Below are 17,396 nucleotides of genomic sequence, written 5' to 3'. Positions count from 1 at the left end.
TTGAGTTTTATTTATATTCTTTCTTCTTGACAATTATGGCAAACTTTGTGTTGGTCTATTATGTAAAAACGTTTGTGAAGCACATAGAGATCTGTGGTTTTACAAGATAAAGTGTGAAAAAGGGATGCAAATACTTTAGCAAAACACAAAGTATTTATTCCAAAGAATCCAACTTTTACAATCCATGACATGAAGTCCAAAACTGTAAAAACAACTATGAAGATGAATGGCCAGCAAAGAATAAAAAAAGACCGGCATGGCTTTCAAACAGATAAAAATAAAATTTGCAAACGTAAAAGGAAAAAACTGCCTTTCAACACATTTTTAGTCTCTTTCAAGACTGAAACAGAGACTGTGCAGGGAGAAACAAAAAGTGGGGGAAAAAGGCAAGGCATGTGTGTATGTGTAAAAGAAGCCAGTACAATGTTGTGGTTAAGTATTTGAAGGTGGTGCACTGGAGCAGAGGCTGGGGGTTGGGTCCCTGCCCAGAACACAATCTGGATATTGCGTAGTTGCCAGACCACTACACACACACACAAACACATGCGCACAAACGCACACAATCGCATGTGTGTGCCAGACCACCCAAGAAGCCAGAGGCCCGCAGGCTCTGAGGTGATGAGCAGGCACTGCGGCTGCACAGACAACGCTCACACAAAAATGCACATAAACACACACATATCTTGAGCAGCGAAACTGTACGGCCTCCCACTTACACCACACCTTAACACCAACCAGACACACACATTAAAACACACTTTCTTACTGGGTCAATGGGAGTGAAACCATGTCATAGCTTTTGTTGTGGATTTTAATCGATCCTGAAGGGAGGAAGTGAAGTAAAGAGAGGATAGGTGATAAATCAATCAACCAAAGGAAGCACTTAATGCTGATAAAGAGGCACGGGTAGAGAAAAAAAAAACATCTTTGCCAGTAAAAAGCAATAACTTTCATCTTCTTTCCACAAAGTTTGTCCTTTAAACCACAAGTATAAAGTATGCATGGCATGCGAATGTGTGTGTGGCACATAAGCGTACAAAATGAGGCGGCATGGATTAGACCCACGGGGTAAATGGATCATGTTTGACAGACTTGCTGTACTAAAGCCATCTATCCACACATGCTAATATCGTACTCAACGTGGCGACATCTTACCTCACTCGGCTGAGTGTATACGTGTGTGAGAAACGGAGATTGAGCCCGAGAGGAGGAGAGCTGAGAAAGACGATCACTTTGGTCAACTTTAGCAGTAAAATCTGTCACTTACGTAACTGGGAATAATTGAGCACATATGTATTTTTTTCCTCCCCTTGTCTCAAAAAGAATTTTAGTTTGAATGTTAGATTGTAGTCAAAGAACATAAATGTTTTTTTCCCCCTATGTAAAATAAAACAAATATGAACCTCGTTGGATTTCTACAAATTTTTTAAAGGATTTCCAATTGCACTATTCCATTTTTTATATTGAATGAAAGCTCCGCCTAAATTAAATTTAACAATAAAGCCAAACCCCTCTGAAAACCCAGACATCCCAAGCAGGTTCTGCTTCTCCTTAGAAGGTCTCACCCCAAAACCAACATCTTGTTTTTTGGTAAATTTGTACGGACTGACAAGGTGCTTCAAGAGAAGTCAAAGATCTTAGAAACTATTTGTAATTTACTGCACTATGTCTGCACTTCATTCAGGCTGCAAGAGAGCAAAGCTTTCACTAGATAATAGGAAATCTGACCACTTTACAGTAAACTTGCATTATTTCATTGACTTGCTGCAACAACAGGCAGAACAGAAGGCAACTTTAGCGTCATGAGACACATGTCGTGTACAGGCACATATTTCTTCGGGTTAGAAACTCTTTGTGATGTGTACGTTTCTTTATTCTGCCAAAATCTTTTGATTAAAAATTATTTGCTTACTCATTTTGCAAAACAAAGTTATTGTAACTGCAACTACATAGTACACTGCGATTTTTCACCTTGATCAGAAATATTGCCACAATGTCCAATAGGACGATTTTGTGCAACAAGATCTAGTTGCAACAAAAATGAAAAAAGTACAATATTCCTATGCCAAAAGTTAATAAAAGTCCTAGTTTTTGCAAAGTAACAACTCATAATAGACCTATCGCATTGACACTACTGGGGCTCATAGTCAGTATTATACTACTGACCAAACAATAAGCTGCTATGTGTTTTTAAAACATGTTTCAATTACCCTCACTCTACTACTGGGAAGATTTACCTTTCAAAAAGCAATCATCAATAGTTTCATCTCTTTTTTCCTTTGTATAACCATGACTGGGAGCATTCACAAGTCTGTGATTATTGGAGGCATTTTGTCAGACACCGCTCTGGTGACGTCTATAATTACTGACAGATGTTAGAGAAGTCAGAGCTCCCCTCTGGTTCTCTCAGTGTTAGTGTGGGAACACACACACACACACACACACACACACACACACACACACACACACACACACACACACACACACACACACACACACACACACCAGACAGTCTGTTGCTTTTCAAACCTCCCACACAGACAATACGAGCCTCTGCTCAGCTCTCGCACACAGAAAACCAACGCGAGGCGATCCAAGAACACCCATTCGCACATGCAATCAGATTCAGTTACACGGACCTCGGCCGCAATCTGGACAGAGACCGGGACCACCGCTTGACAGCCTCAAAGGAAGGAGGGAGAAGAGCGGGCGGATTTAAGTGGAAAATACATAACTGCCTTCAGTTTGATGAATAAAATCAATAAAGTGACAATCTGGAGGCAATGACTACTGTGGCGTGAATTTTGGTTGCAGAGATCTCACACATAGATTTTCACACTTGAAGATTTTGAGCATACCTGCAAAGAAAAAGCTCGAAGTGCTGGGATGGGGATGAGGGCTGCCATGAAAAAGGCCGTGACGTTGCTGATGGAGGTGAGAGCCACGCTGGCCCCAGTCCTCTTCAGACACTCCCCAGTGCGGTCCTGAACGGAGACAGAAAGAGCAAAGCAAACGGAGGGGTGGGGGAAGCTATTAAACTTTTGTTCAGCTCTCAGCCAGAAGCAGATGTGTAATGCAGCGGATTATAAACAATTATTTTAAAACCAGCATGACTGACAGTGATTGCGAAGCTTTTTGAAGCCTTGAAGTGCTCGGAAAACTCTCCCGGGCCTGTCTGCCTCACTTTAAGGTGCAAAAGGAAAACCAGAAATGTTCACATCTCGTAAAAAAACACACACAAAACAAAGAGTAATACACATTCAAACAAGAGTGTGTGTGTGTGTTTTTTTGTCTGTAACTGCGTGATGATATGGGGACGTGCGGGACCGCACATGGAGCATCTGCAGGCGTGTCCATCCTTGTGTGTGTGTGTGTGTGTGTGTGTGTGTGTGTGTGTGTGTGTGTGTGNGTGTGTGTGTGTGTGTGTGTGTGTGCGTGTGTGTGTGTGTGTCAGACAGCAGAGATCAAGTTCAGCTCTGTTTAGTTTTCATTTCAGTCACACAAAGGAAGCTAGAGGGGGGAGGAGGGAGTGGAGAGCTGGAAGGGGAGGAAAGCAGTGGAAAACAAAAACAAGCAAATACATGTCTGGAGATGAACTGTTCAAAATCCAAACAATTACGTCCCATGTGAAGATGGAGAGATATATACGGTGCGTGTTACAATCTGCGTTTGAAATCGCTATAAGCATACAAAGTAGTTTTCGTATGGAAAGAAAAACACACAATTTGTGTATGCCTGCGCTAAAATGATAACACAAGAGCTGAAATTGTGGCAAAGGAACACAGACACACAAAAAGAGTAGAGACTGCTTGACAAGCAGTGAGAAAAATCATACTTCTAATACGGAGCATTGCTTAGATAAGTGGGCTAAGTGTGTGGCACATGAGCTGTGCGATGTTACTTCACAGGCACAGACAGGCTTTCACACATTCCTCCGCAGTGGAGATAAGACATGAAAGGAGCTGGACCAGCGTGACTGTGGATGTTTGCCTCACCTCAAAGGGAATCCTCTTGTTCTGTCCGGTCTCACTGAAGGCATGGGCGAGGAGGAAGACATCATCCACTCCAACTCCCAGAGCCAGGAAGGGAAGAACCTGCAAACGGCAACCAACAAATATGAACTGCTGAGCATCTATTTCAGCTTTTAAGCAACAAGGCAGGTGATGATATTGAATTAGTTAGTCCCCAAAGATTTGAGATTTAAACCAGATTTTATTTTACCCGCTAGAAATACTAAATCTACTAAACGTTTATTCAGCTACTTGAAAAAGTTGTCAGAATACGATTGCTCGGGACGATGATGGCGACATGTACGAGTTTGTCCCACAATCAGCAATCGTTTTTTGGCATAACTTTCACAAGCTTTACTTATTGCTCTATTACTTTATTTTTTGGGTTTGTAGGGCACCTTTCTCACAGTTTAATGGGACTGAGATCAGGAATTAGTGATGGCCATCAACTTTGGTGTTTTTAAGACCCTATATAAGTAATAAATGACTGTCTGCTTGTGCATTTGCAAGACCAGTTTATTGGTGTTTGCAGGCTTACAGGTTTTCCGTTTTTCTTCCAAGGTAACAAGGATTGAACTAGGTCCTCTTTCTGTTTTTTCCCCATTAATAAAACCATGACCCAACTAACTGATGGATGAGAGGAAGCTGCCCGCCGTCATGTGCGTGAGTTTACCTGCGTGGTGGCAGCATTGAAGGAGATTCCCAGGAGAGAACAGAGGCCCAGACCAGCCGCCACAGACAGCGTCACCAGAAGGACTCCAGCCAGCCCCACGGCACCCTGGGACTTGGCACAGTCCCACCGCAGCATGGTCAGACACGCATAGGCCAGCTGAGCACAGACGGGAAAACAATCAGTCACATTCTCCATGCTTTTATTTTATATCTGTGAGATTTATTTTAGTTAAGGATTTGCTTTTAGTTGTGAACGGGCCCTCACCATCAGCAGGTATCCACTGGCCACCCGGATAACACTGATATCAGAAAAAGACTTGAGAATATCCTCCAGAGTGGTGGTGGTAAAGGACAAGACCTTTTGGGAAGAATTTGTTGCCACACTATGCAGCACTGCCTAAAGAGAAATAGATGAAAGAGAGAGTGATTCAGACAGAAATTAATGCAGACATAAAAGAGCTAAGGCAATAAAACTAAACAGGCAGTTTTCTATGAAAACGCAATGCAGCAAATGTGGAAAAAGGCCTTTGGTTGCTCAAGTTGAAATTTGTGGCCTGGATGCAAGACATAATGTTTGGAAGAAAACTATACCATTTTATGCTACATTAAACAAGTATGGCCACATGTATTATTGGCATAAACTCAGTGTATTTAATATTTAGCTAATACTTAGCGTAGTCCAAGCAGTTCTTGGCAATATGAATATTTGGTGCAGGGATATAGCAATAACAAAAAACTTGCAGTATATTATGCAGCCCTAGTTAACAGATGCTCTCCATTCAATCGGACTTAAATTGTGCCACTTTGCAAAGAAAAATGGGGGGAAAAAATGTTGACTCAAGATGTGCCAAGCTGGTAGACACACGCCCAAAAGACTGAATATGTAGTTAAAGTAGCTCTAAAAAGTAACGTCTCAATAAAACCAAAAGGAAAAAAGAAAAGCTGTTCATCCTTTTACGCTTTCTTTACGATAACGCGACACTTTCTCTTTTATCTTTCACACTAAATTCTAATAAAATACTTTGAGGTCTGCGGTTGTACCATAGTAAATGTTTAAAAGTTCAACATTTTTAAATACTTTTGCGAGGCGCTGCAGGAGTCTGTGCAGACAGCACCATGATCCCTTCTCTCTGTGTTTTACTATCACAGACAGACAAATAGCTTCAACCTCAAATTCTAGTTACAGCTCAGTGGGGAGCAATGCTGGCTGACACACATTAGGTAACACACACTAGATCACCCACATGTGAACTTGCACATGCCGAAATGCACGCATATTATCGCAGACACGCCTAAAAAATTCACACAGCGAAAACGCACACTGAAAATATCTGGCATCTTTTGTCTTACTCGACGATTAATTTTACAGTCAATTATTCCCGAGCTAAAAGATCAATACCACACACATGTATAGGGTCATGTGGAACAGAGAGTTGGGCCTCCCAAAACAAAGACCAGATGATGTCACACATGAGCCACCAATGGGGCCACAGCTGGGAAAGAGATTGTGTGTGAGCTCTGGATTGTTGCATGTGTGTGCGTGTGTGTTTGTGTGAGAGTTAAGCTGAAGAAAAGAGAGATATCCAGCACTCTCTTAATGTATTCCAGACACGCATGTTCTTTTGCTCCATCGCTCCTCTCCAATGAGCAGCGAGAAGCTTCATCCCTTCTACCACACACCAACAGAGGTTTGACTATCTATCAGGGGCCTGGGCTTTAGACGAGGCCGTTCCGTGTACACCTGTATCCGGCCTGTGATTTACTGTGTGGTTGTAGAGGATTTAGGGAAGATTTCTTTTCTCTTTTCCTTTTTCCTCCCCCCATTTCTGAGCCTTTAGCCCTCACCTCAGAGTATCTCCTCTGCCAGGCTTCCAGGATAGCTGCGGCCTTTTCTTCATTCCAGTTGATGTGGGAAACCTCATCCCAGTCCCGAAAGTGCTCAAACATCTGCTTGGGGGTCATCAACTGGAACATGGTCTGTAAAGCCTGAGCACTGGAGAGCACACAGGGAAGAATATTGGAAGGATCAAGGACAGGGAACAGAGTTACAGGTGCAAGGCTAAGAAAACTTCCTCATCTTAAAGACATAAAAAGAAAGCACTCTAGTCACACTCTGTTTTCGGGTTTGATTTAATCAACTAATAAGCATCAATCACCAGACAGGAAGAGGAGATGTATTTTGAGCAACCTTTGTCAAGCGGTGCATGTAGGCTTCAAAATATCACTTATTCAGGAGAATCAAACCCATTGACCAGAAAAAAGGCAAGCTGCTTCCAGCAGTTCATCCACTAGAAAATACACATACAACGTGGGTTTCAGTTCTAATGGAGGAGTTCTAAAGCAAGATACAGAACTCACTTTAATTTTTTTTAATTCTTCTTTGATTCAAAAATAGAACAGGTGGATTGATGGATGGAGGAACGGACAGATGACAGAACAGAGAAATGTATGGATAGGTAGATGGAAGAACTAATGGACAGACGTACAAGTGAGTGGATGGATGATAGATACAAGTTTTAGATATGACTATTTAGACTATTTTTCCAGCCATTATTGACTTTAACCACTAAGAAAAATAGTGCAGATAGAAGGGTGAATCCTAAAAGCCATTCAGCTGAAAAATGTCATTAGGAGCTGATGTATTTCTTAGATCCTTCATCATTTCCGAGATTTTTATTTCCAGATTCTCAAAAATATTCCAAGTGGTAAAAATGGATTATACTACAGCATAGCATTTTATCAAGTCTATAGGTCGACAAAGCGCTTCAATTAAATTCAGTGATTCACTGATTGACTTGCTGCATGGTGGCAAGTTACTCAATTGTAGCCATAGCTCCCCTCAGAGGGGAGGCTACCGTGCACCAGCGCCACCTGGGCCTCTGACCACACCCAGCAGGCAAGGCGGGTTAACCGTCTTGCCAGCGCTGTCTACCAATTACAAGACAAACTCCTTCCACTGTTGCCCCCATCTTCCCTTTACAAGGTCTAAAACATCTTGTTTTGTCCACCCCTTGTCTACCGTTCTCCTTCTTAAAGCCACGAAATGAACAAATTGCTGCTATAATCAGGGATGACTCTACTTGTGCACAGAACTACTGCCGCCTCTCTCTGAAATGCCTTCCACAAGGGACCTGATTAGAAGAGCCATGATATCAAGTATAATGAATACTGCACAGCCTTAATGAGCACATTAGCAAGCCAATGAAGTAGTGCAAGTGATTAGTTATTAACAAATGAGACTCGACTAGAGAGCAACTTGTGAACAGCGCTCAAGTCAGTCCGTGTATTTTCGCATCATCAAAAAGCAATGAAACAAACAGCAGACATTAGCTTGTCATTCTCTTTATGAATGTGATCTTTGGGGATTGGTGATTATCACGGTAATGGTGGCAGTTAGTAAACAAGATGTAGAAACCAAGTGCCAGCAGCAGCAGCAACACACTAACACACACTCATGCACGTGCACGCAGTGCAGGAACACACTAGCACTGTAATGACCCAACTTTGCCAGGAAAACACAACCGCAAAAACACAAAGAATGCAGCCAACTGTACTCTGCGAGCAGGATGTGTGTGAACGTGCATATGTACTTTTCTACGTACGTGACTGTGCCATAAACGCTCTAATTTAGCAAGTACAAAGTGTGCAAGCAAAATATGTAATAATTTTTCTAACTGCAAAATAGACCCGCTTTTTTTGTTGTATTTTTTTTTAACAAGATTTTAATTTCTGTATCCGTTTGGTATTCAAAAGTCATGGATCAAACATAAAACTGTGTAAAGGATGTATGCACATCACCAATTCCACAAGCTTTGACCTGGTGCTTGTGTTGTACTTAAATCTGTGTAACTTAAATTGCTGTATATTTGAAGAGACTAGCTGAGCAATAGATCACTCTGTGCCCGTCTCTGTGTATACGAGAGTCAGAGGGAGGGTAGAGTCCAAGCAGTGCAGCCAGGGCTGAGGAGCAACAGCTGGAGCTCTTAGAATTTCACTGGAATCTGCTAATGACTGCAAGATTTATCGCATACAGCACACATGCACACTCAGAAAGCGTAACAGAACAAAAAACATCCAGCGTCTCCAAAATAAGCTTTGTTAGAATCCCTGTGGTGTTCTTATGAATCTGCGGATGTGTAAGCACGGGTAGGTTACCTGAGTAGGGGTCCGCTGCCGTTCTTTGTGGTGCCTCCTACAATGAGTTCCTCTTGCCAGTGCATGTACTTCCTGGACAGACCGTGGCAGCCACCACTCAAAGCCCGTGCCACGTTGAACGGCTGTTGTGATTAGAAAGCAGAAGTTAGGAAAGTATAACTCAATACTACGCACTAAAGATGTATAGTAGAATCAGCTAGTAACAGGATTTGTCTAAAATGCAAAAATACATTGTTTTCCTAATCAGTGTACTCATCATAACCCAGCAGAATGCACTAATCATCAAACATTTTGCAGGGTTTCTGCCAGTTTTAGTAAGGTAAGGTTTAAAGTTAAGGGCTGGCTAAATTAAGAAAATTAACTCCTTGGACTTGTATATAATTTACTTTACAGTTTTTACAAGTTAAATGAAACTTTGCTAACTTAAATGAATTTACTTAAATTAATATTTTGAATTCACTTACTGTTCTAAATTAAGAATTGTAGTTGGATAAAATCTGTACAGAAAAATGCAAGCCGAAATTTACCACCAGTTTTTGATTGATGTTGCACCTGCATGCATAACATTTTCTAGCCACAGTCTTGATGGTAGTCATGTACCAACCTTAGTTGAGTTCTTATTGGGTGCAGTATAAGGGCAGTCGGGGTCAGCAGGGTTCAGACAGGGCCTATCCATGTAGCCATGCCCGACGTCTGCCTTTTCCAACATGTCCTCGAAGCTGTCCACAGGAATGTGTGCTCTTCGTAACTTTTCAAGAAACTCCTTGGGGTCAAAATTGGTCCATTGCATAGGGTTCTCACCTCTGCAAAGTTCAAAAGCAAATGTTAGCATCTCTTCTCCCAACCACTGTATGAAGAAAACCTATTTCTTTTAAGAAAGGAAAGGGTAAGAGCTTCTTTTTTTTTTTTTTTTCAAATTTTATTGCAAACTAACTATAAACTTTACAATGTTAAAACTTTTGAGTGCAGTAAATCATTTCCGTGCTAGGTAACCATTTCCCATCGTGCAACAAGTAATTTCCTGCTCCATCCTAGATCTTGTTTCTCCATTCTCTCCTTTCCTCACACATTCCAATCTCTCTTTTTTTGAATCTCTCATTCAGACTACATTGTACGTGCTTAACCAGGCTTGGGTTATTATTCCCAACCTCCCAACCAGAACATAGTAAAAAGCCTTATTTACTATCCTAAACAAATAGGCAACGCACACACAGAGGGATGTACACATCCATTGATGACGGCAACCCAAACTGGTATGCTTTTCACACATGTACAAGACACATGGATGCACCACCGGCGAAGGCACACACTTACTGCGTGGACAAACCCATGCAGAGGTAAAGGTCTGCTCAGTATTACTGTAGCAGCAGGCTATTAGCAACAGAACGGCCAGACAATGGCGTGAGGCCCAGGGCTGGAGAAAAACCATTGCCAGCGATACGCATGCCAGAGACCACTACAATAGAGCCTTCAGAGGGGACGAGTTCAGGACACACATGCACACACTCTTGCTCTTCTGTGGTGTCTCTTCAGATGGGCTCAGTGTGCTAAAGTAGCCTCTTCTACCAGAGGCAAAAAGAAGATGCAGAGGAAAGCGTCCTGGTGTAGTTTAAGCTGAGCTAACATTATAAAATAGTGCAGAGAAGCTCAGTTCTCAGAGATGTCCCCAAACATAGTTTTAATCGGTTTGTCAACTGACCTGACAAAGAGAAAAGCGATTATGTGTGCCTAATTAGGATTTCAGTGGGCCCTCCGTGTGCTTGTCAGGATATAGTCGAGCAGATAAAACGTTGCAGTGCAAGGCTGGAATTTTCTAAAATAATTTTTTATCAGTTTTGATAAGTCGAAATGTGGTACTTACGGGAGATAGACCATTCCAGAGTGGAGTTTCGCTCCTTCCCAGAAACAGTCCAAAGGGGTGATGATGAGGCAGGGATGAAGCTTTTCTATAATCTGATTGGATAAACACAAAGCAGAATTCACACCAAATGACAGGTTGGTGTCAAAGTTGGGGAGTAAATGTAAAAACAAATTATTGTCTCACCTGATTCATAAAATGTGTTTCTGTGACTAGTTCCCCTGATTTGAAGCATAAGTGTTCCAATTTCCATTGTCTGAAACAAACAGAAATTAGATATGCATTCAATTTTTGCTTTTTTTTTCCACCAGGGCAGGCTTTGAGGGAAAATGACATGGACTTTTAACATAACAGGATTTAATGTAATACTGCCTTATCACAAACATCTGAGAAAAGGACAGAAAACATTAGTTACCTGTTATAAAGGTAAACATGAACTCTGCTGGCTCGGAGAGCAGACTCCAGGTGCTGTAGAAGGGCCTCCACCGTTAGTATGTTGGCTCCCTCCTCCCGCGGTGTCTGGATCATCAGCTGAGGGTTAAACATGGCCTCCTCCCCCATCTTCTGTCGTGTGTACTTCAGTTCTTGGTTAACACGCCCACCAACTGGACAAAGAAGAATTCAGTCATTAAGGTGTCTTTTTTTTACCCCAATGTGCAAATATTTGAACACATCTCATGTATATTTGAATGTAATATCTAATAAGTTAATCAAACTCTTTATAATTCACAAGCATATAAACTTAATGATATGCATTAGCTTGTTTAAATTGAAGAGTGAGGTCATTTGTTTCGTCTCTAGTGTCTTTAATCGAGGACTTGAACTTAGAAGTGCGCGGTGGGTGTATTTACACAGGTCACCAATGCTACTTCTTTGGACCACTTCCGATAGATCCTGAACACTGCAGAGCAGGAATGCCACACAAGAACAGCAATTTTGGTAATTGATTCATCTAGCCGTCAAAAACGTGCTTTTTTTTCTGGTGAACAGCTTGTGGACGTCAAAGAAGAAATTGCAGATTTGTTTGACATGATAGAAAGGCGAGTTAGCTCAAATAAGAGATTTGCTGAATTGGATCTCTGAATGCACAACATGTCAGATGGGCTACAGCGAAACAAGTCCATACCGTGCGCCCATCCTGCTAGCTAAGAACAGTAAATCGAGGCTAAAATTTTCACTGGCTTACCAAACTTGACAATAAAATGATGGAAAAAAACAGTGAGTATCAATTTCAACCCATGGTGTGGCAAGATACACTGGGCAATTTTAGCAAGTAGGGGTACAAGTTATCAATTAATGAGTTGATCTAAGGTTCATTGATTTTTATCGATTGACTTATAATTCCTTGATAAGTGGCCATTTTCTTAAAACCCACATATTTCTCTTTTAGCAAGAGGGCAGTCTTACAATAACATCAAGGGCTAAATTTTTCATATGATGAATATAAAAAAATGTAAATTTTAAAAAATTAAATGAGCTGTATCAAATACCAAGTAAACAGAAAAGTGTGCTCTTTTGACACTGTTCAACTTATACATATGCATAAGACAAAGCAAAACAGGAACCTTAGGATGATGAATAGAAAAATAAAAGATGACCAGACTAGAATATGTCAAACAATTCATTCCCCATAAACAGAGATATACAGAAGTCTGTGGTTGCTCTTCAAAGTCTGTTAAAACTTTGCTCCATGAAGTGCAATGACTTCACCCCCCTCAAAATCAGTTGTGCTTATTAGCATAATGTTTTTTCTTAACATTATGACAAAAATGGGGGGGGGAGTAAAACCCTCCACTCTTCTGTCAAGGTCTTAAATGTTTCATCAAAGCATACATTTAAACACAAATCTAAAAATGAGAGAAATTAACAAATTTGTTCAAATTGCAATAGAGCAGGGGTGTCCAAAGTGTGGCTTGTGGGCCATTTGTGGAAGTTCGCTTGATTTTGTTTGGCCCCCAACTGCAGTTCAAGAATGATGCAAACTTTGCCTGCAGAACAGGTGGTTGATGCAGATGGATACTTTTTAATTTTAACTAGGGTAAAATTATTACCAACATAATTTTCTTACAATAGAAAATCTTAACAAGAGTATTTCTCTTTTTATAACCTGGCTCTAACAAAATGTAGAACCACATTCATCCATGGCTCTTTACTAAAAAAAACCCCAAAAAAACTGGTTTTATTTTTTATTAGACTTGTATAATTATAGCAAGCGTTGGAGAGAAAGTGACTCAAATCCTGTTCTTATTACAGCAAATAAATTTGTTCAATCAGGTCCAAAAGAAGCTGAAGACTACATGACTTCCTCTTGCTACAGCAAACATGCAAAATTACTTTTAAGTTTTGCATCTACAATAAAAAAAAACATTAATTTAGAAAAAAATAATAATAATTTAAAAATCTGGATACTTTATTAACTTGATTTGAGTTTTTTTGTCCGGTGAGTACTTTTGGCTCGAAAGATTTGTGACAAAAAGTTCGGATGCCCCTGCAACAGAGTCCTAAAACAAATTTCTATTTTGAAATATGAATATAGTAGTAATAAATTTTACTTTCCAGAGCAACAGTTTTTTTAAACCTTTCAATCAATATCAGGCCAATTTTGTTTGTGTACAAATATATAGTGTGTAGTAGCAGTGCTTTTATGATAGTCTTCCCTTCATTATCTGTGTCCTCTAAAAAGGATTGTGACGACTAACTGCAGTAAAATAAACAAATAAAAAAAAACTTTTCTGTACAACATTTAGGATTTTGCAATTCTTTTTGATACTGTCCCAAATGTTCATATCAATGCATTCCAAGGAATATTTGTATTTATAAACTTCAAAGTAAAAAAGAAACAATACTTGAAACTGACTTTAGAACGATAATCTAGTCATTTAATTTCAAAGTAAAAACTAATTATTCTACAGTGTAAATAGCTTGTTTTAATGCAATTTAAGTAGGAGTGAATAGCATTATAACATACATAGTCAGTGGCAAAAAGATTCAGATTGTGCTATTTGCTTTAAAAGTGATGAAAAGAACTGAAGAAAGACAAAAAAATGAAGTAAAAATCACCAAAACCATCACGTTTTAATCGCTGTAGGAGCGCTTTTAATACCGAGTGTGTGACTGTGCACAACTTCAATTTCAGTGTGCCAGATTTATGAGAGGTAGATTTGCACCCCTTCCATCATCAGAAACTAAATACTCAGTGAAAGCTCAAGTAATTCATAGTTGTCTTCTTTCAATGTCTTGAACACACTCACACACCCACAAACACACAAAACATGAACAATTCCCAGTAAGAGTGTTGGACGTGTGAAAAATCTGTAACATTTTATTATGCCTTAATCCAATTTAACAATTCGGCTCAATTCGTGCAACAGTAGGCATGGATTGAATGTTTTTACTCCATTGTAATGGCATTAAAGTTGAACATAAGCAGGCCTGTTCTGCTGGGCCGGACCACCCAGTCAGACCAATGGAACGGGAGGGAGGGGGCCATGTCTTGGGGCATTAGGAAAACACACTTGATTTCTTCTTTTCTGGACCCAAACAGCATTCCCATCTGATCCTGTCTGAAAGCATGTTTATAATACTCATCATTAATAGCAGGCCGAGCCTAACTAGAGCGACATGCTTTCCAGTACTAGGCCAGCTACACAGCTATGTTACACCAGCAACTGCCTTCAAAGAAGCATGCATGGAACTGATTAGGACCCGATGTGCACCGACAGTGCACTAACAAGTCAACTTGTCCAATGCACTCAGCACTCGGACGCAAAGCTAGCCTCAGGCTCGGTGTAAGTGCACTGCCAGAAGGAAGAAAGATAACACTGATACAAGGAAGGAAGCACATCTATTTTCACCCTGCCTCTCCGTGTGCGAGAACATGAAGAAAGATCTAATTGGAAAAAGATGGGAGGGCTGTGCTTAGAAAGAACTCACTGTCTGGCCGGAATGCTTTCCAAGTTGCGGACAGCCACCCAAAAACCCTCGAGTTTACAGCGAGCGAGCAGTAAAGGAAGGGACAAGTCAAAGGAATGTAGTCTTCTTCTACAGGAAACTGCACATTACAGCCTTGAGCTTCAAGAATTCCTCACTTCACAAGGTTGCAAAGTTTTGGGGTCAACACTCACATAGCCGTGGGGTGAAATTAACACCCCAGCTGGACCAGGAAAAAGTGTGAGTGTGTGTGTGCACACAGTGCTGCGTACGTGCAGGGGTGTGCATACGAGTGTGTGTACACACAGCTGTGTTTCTTCAATGACACATATTCCCATATTCCTCCTCCAAGGAAAACTGGGTGACCCCAGCTTGTGTTGATAACTTGAAGGTGTTCAGCTCCAAGTTCAGCTGCTGTGACCAAAACAAAGTGTCACTGACTTGCTTTAACAGCACTATTTTTTTTCCTGATGTGTTTTTCTTCTTTAACATGAAAATACACTGCTGCTTCAACACTCTGGACTGCTATACGATCTGCAGCAAACAGCACATTTCGCCTTAACAAGAAACCAGTATGCTCCAGATGAGAGCTCAGCATACAGTTTTTATAGTAAAAATGTGTCCATGTTTTTGGAAAAAAAATTGTGAGAACACAGCTGGGTGATTTAATAAAAAGAGCTGGGTTGAACCAGTTCGTAGTGATTGGTAAAGTGAAGGCAATTTTTCCAAGAGATATACAAAGAACCGTCAACCAGCTTCACTCAGTAATCATGGTTGCAACTAAAACGTTTATATTTATTCAGATTGAACTAACAGCAACTATCTTCAGTGTAGAAGTTATTATTCTAAGTATGATATGACATCTTAGCAGACTCTGCTGCAGAGAGTGTCTTTGATTTCTAATATATCACTTTGTTTTCCCAATCCTTTGTTGCCCCTTACAGATTATTGTCAATATGGATTCATGACAATCTCCTAAGCTGTAATATTGTTGTGTTGACTTCAACTCCCCCATTCTACGTTAGGATATTCCAGTTAGTCATGATGCACAATAAACATGTTGGGAATATCAAAAGATAAGAAAATTTGTAAGAATCTAGATTTTTGCTAGAGGAAGTGTGTTTGTATTTCACTCCTGGATTTGATCTCTCAGAAAAAGACAGTTAATGCAATCCATGATAAACATCCTCAAATGTAAGCATTTTATATTCATTTGTTTTAAACGGGCAAAGATGAAGGATCAAGTACAAAAACATATATGGATTGAAACACCACCTAGTGATTGAAGTTGGACATTGCATCAAACCCCATCATTAGGGGAAAAACTAAGTTTGTCCCTTTTGTTGTACTGTATGCTGATTCTTCAGTTCTAACAAGGATTTGTTTTTACTTGATACATTTTTGTACACTTTAGATTATCTTTTGTCAAACTTTGTACACAGTGCAAACTTGAAGAGTAACTCTGAAACTTTGCCCATTCCAGATTTCACATACACTTATGCCACAAATACTAATAAGGGTTGAAGAAACATGTGATAGAGCTGTACCGTTTGGTTTTTGACCAATGTTAAAACAATATATTAATCAACATATAAGTTTGGAATGACCAATTTGTCCACACAACACGATTCCACTCAAAACTCTCTACATCACTGAGAAAATTACTGAGAGAAGAGAAGAGGCTTGTGTATGCCCCTGTGGCAGAGCCTTCAGTGTGGGTATTGAACATGTTGCATAACATTAACCCCTGGGCTCCCCTATTCTCCAAGTGTTGGAGTGGGGGGCAGTGGGCTATGAAAGGAGAGGACGTAGGTTTCTAAGGAACTGACATCACCCCCTTCGTCCTTTCAGCTCTGGACTCCCTCCTCCCATTCCTACTCTCATTTTCTCTCTCTTTGCTTTATTCAGCTCTACCCTGTGATTGGCCAGATCATGATGGCAATCAGCCCGGCCCCTCTGTCAAAGCCAGCCCAGCCCCCTTTTCTGCTTGCCAACTTTCTCTTTTTTTCATGCAGGACACACAGCACCAGAGCCCCATCCCACAGACATCTCTCACGCAGAAAACGGAAGTAGCTCACACTTTCAAGGAAAACAACAGCAACCACGTCCTTAAACTAATGCGTGTGATGTGCACGTTGGAGAAATATTAGATATGACAGAGAAAAGGTAAAATGGTTAAAAAAAATTCTTATCTGCGTTAAGCAGATGTTCAACTGACAGAGCATCCAAGATGTATGAGTGTATTCAGTGTACATGCATGTGGCCAAGCACACATCAGTAAGTGTGTGTGCACACGTGTGCATGTATGCAGAGAATGGATTAGCTGGATTAGGCCCCATCTCAGCAAGAACCCCCTGTGGTGTAGGGAACGCCCCCCCCCACCCCAAAAAAAGAAAAACCCAGGTCACCTTCCTGCAAACAGCAAAGAAATGTCCCATACCCAAAGCTACAGCTACCGCTCAAGGGATGAACAAAAAACACTTTTCAACCAAGGTAAAAATAACCTAAAAATTTTTTTAAACTACTTTAATCCCTGGTTTCTACACTGAAAACAGACAAAGAGAGCGATTTAATCTCTTAAGAGTGGGTATATGTGAATCTAAATTTCAACTGCAGAAAAGAAGAAGATTATGGTTGCAGGCAGGTTATGTGAACCAAATCTTTGGTAGATACAGTTTAAACTGTATGACAGTGATGTCAACAAAGAAAACAGCACAATAAGGCACAAAGTCGCTTTTCTTTTAGTAATTTCAAACAACTCAAAACAACTC

General features: G+C 40.5%; 1 protein-coding gene across 2 annotated transcripts in view; it reads right to left on the bottom strand.

Moving 5' to 3' along the window:
* ptch1 (patched 1) overlaps positions 1-17,396 on the bottom strand; it is a 63,838-nt gene that overhangs the window by 27,222 nt on the left and 19,220 nt on the right. For both annotated transcript variants that reach the window (XM_017306869.1, XM_008418343.2), the window contains exons 3-12: positions 11,111-11,300; positions 10,882-10,951; positions 10,699-10,790; positions 9,442-9,640; positions 8,838-8,959; positions 6,528-6,675; positions 4,948-5,079; positions 4,684-4,839; positions 3,996-4,094; positions 2,859-2,984 (exon numbers count right to left, since the gene is read on the bottom strand). In XM_017306869.1, coding sequence (XP_017162358.1) covers positions 2,859-2,984; positions 3,996-4,094; positions 4,684-4,839; positions 4,948-5,079; positions 6,528-6,675; positions 8,838-8,959; positions 9,442-9,640; positions 10,699-10,790; positions 10,882-10,951; positions 11,111-11,300 — 1,334 coding nt within the window. The remainder of the gene's footprint in view (positions 1-2,858; positions 2,985-3,995; positions 4,095-4,683; positions 4,840-4,947; positions 5,080-6,527; positions 6,676-8,837; positions 8,960-9,441; positions 9,641-10,698; positions 10,791-10,881; positions 10,952-11,110; positions 11,301-17,396) is intronic.

Source organism: Poecilia reticulata, linkage group LG9 (genome assembly GCF_000633615.1).
Source record: "Poecilia reticulata strain Guanapo linkage group LG9, Guppy_female_1.0+MT, whole genome shotgun sequence".
Taxonomy (NCBI): domain Eukaryota; kingdom Metazoa; phylum Chordata; class Actinopteri; order Cyprinodontiformes; family Poeciliidae; genus Poecilia; species Poecilia reticulata.
Note: the sequence above shows the minus strand (reverse complement) of the source record. Positions and strands in the feature narration are given on the sequence as shown.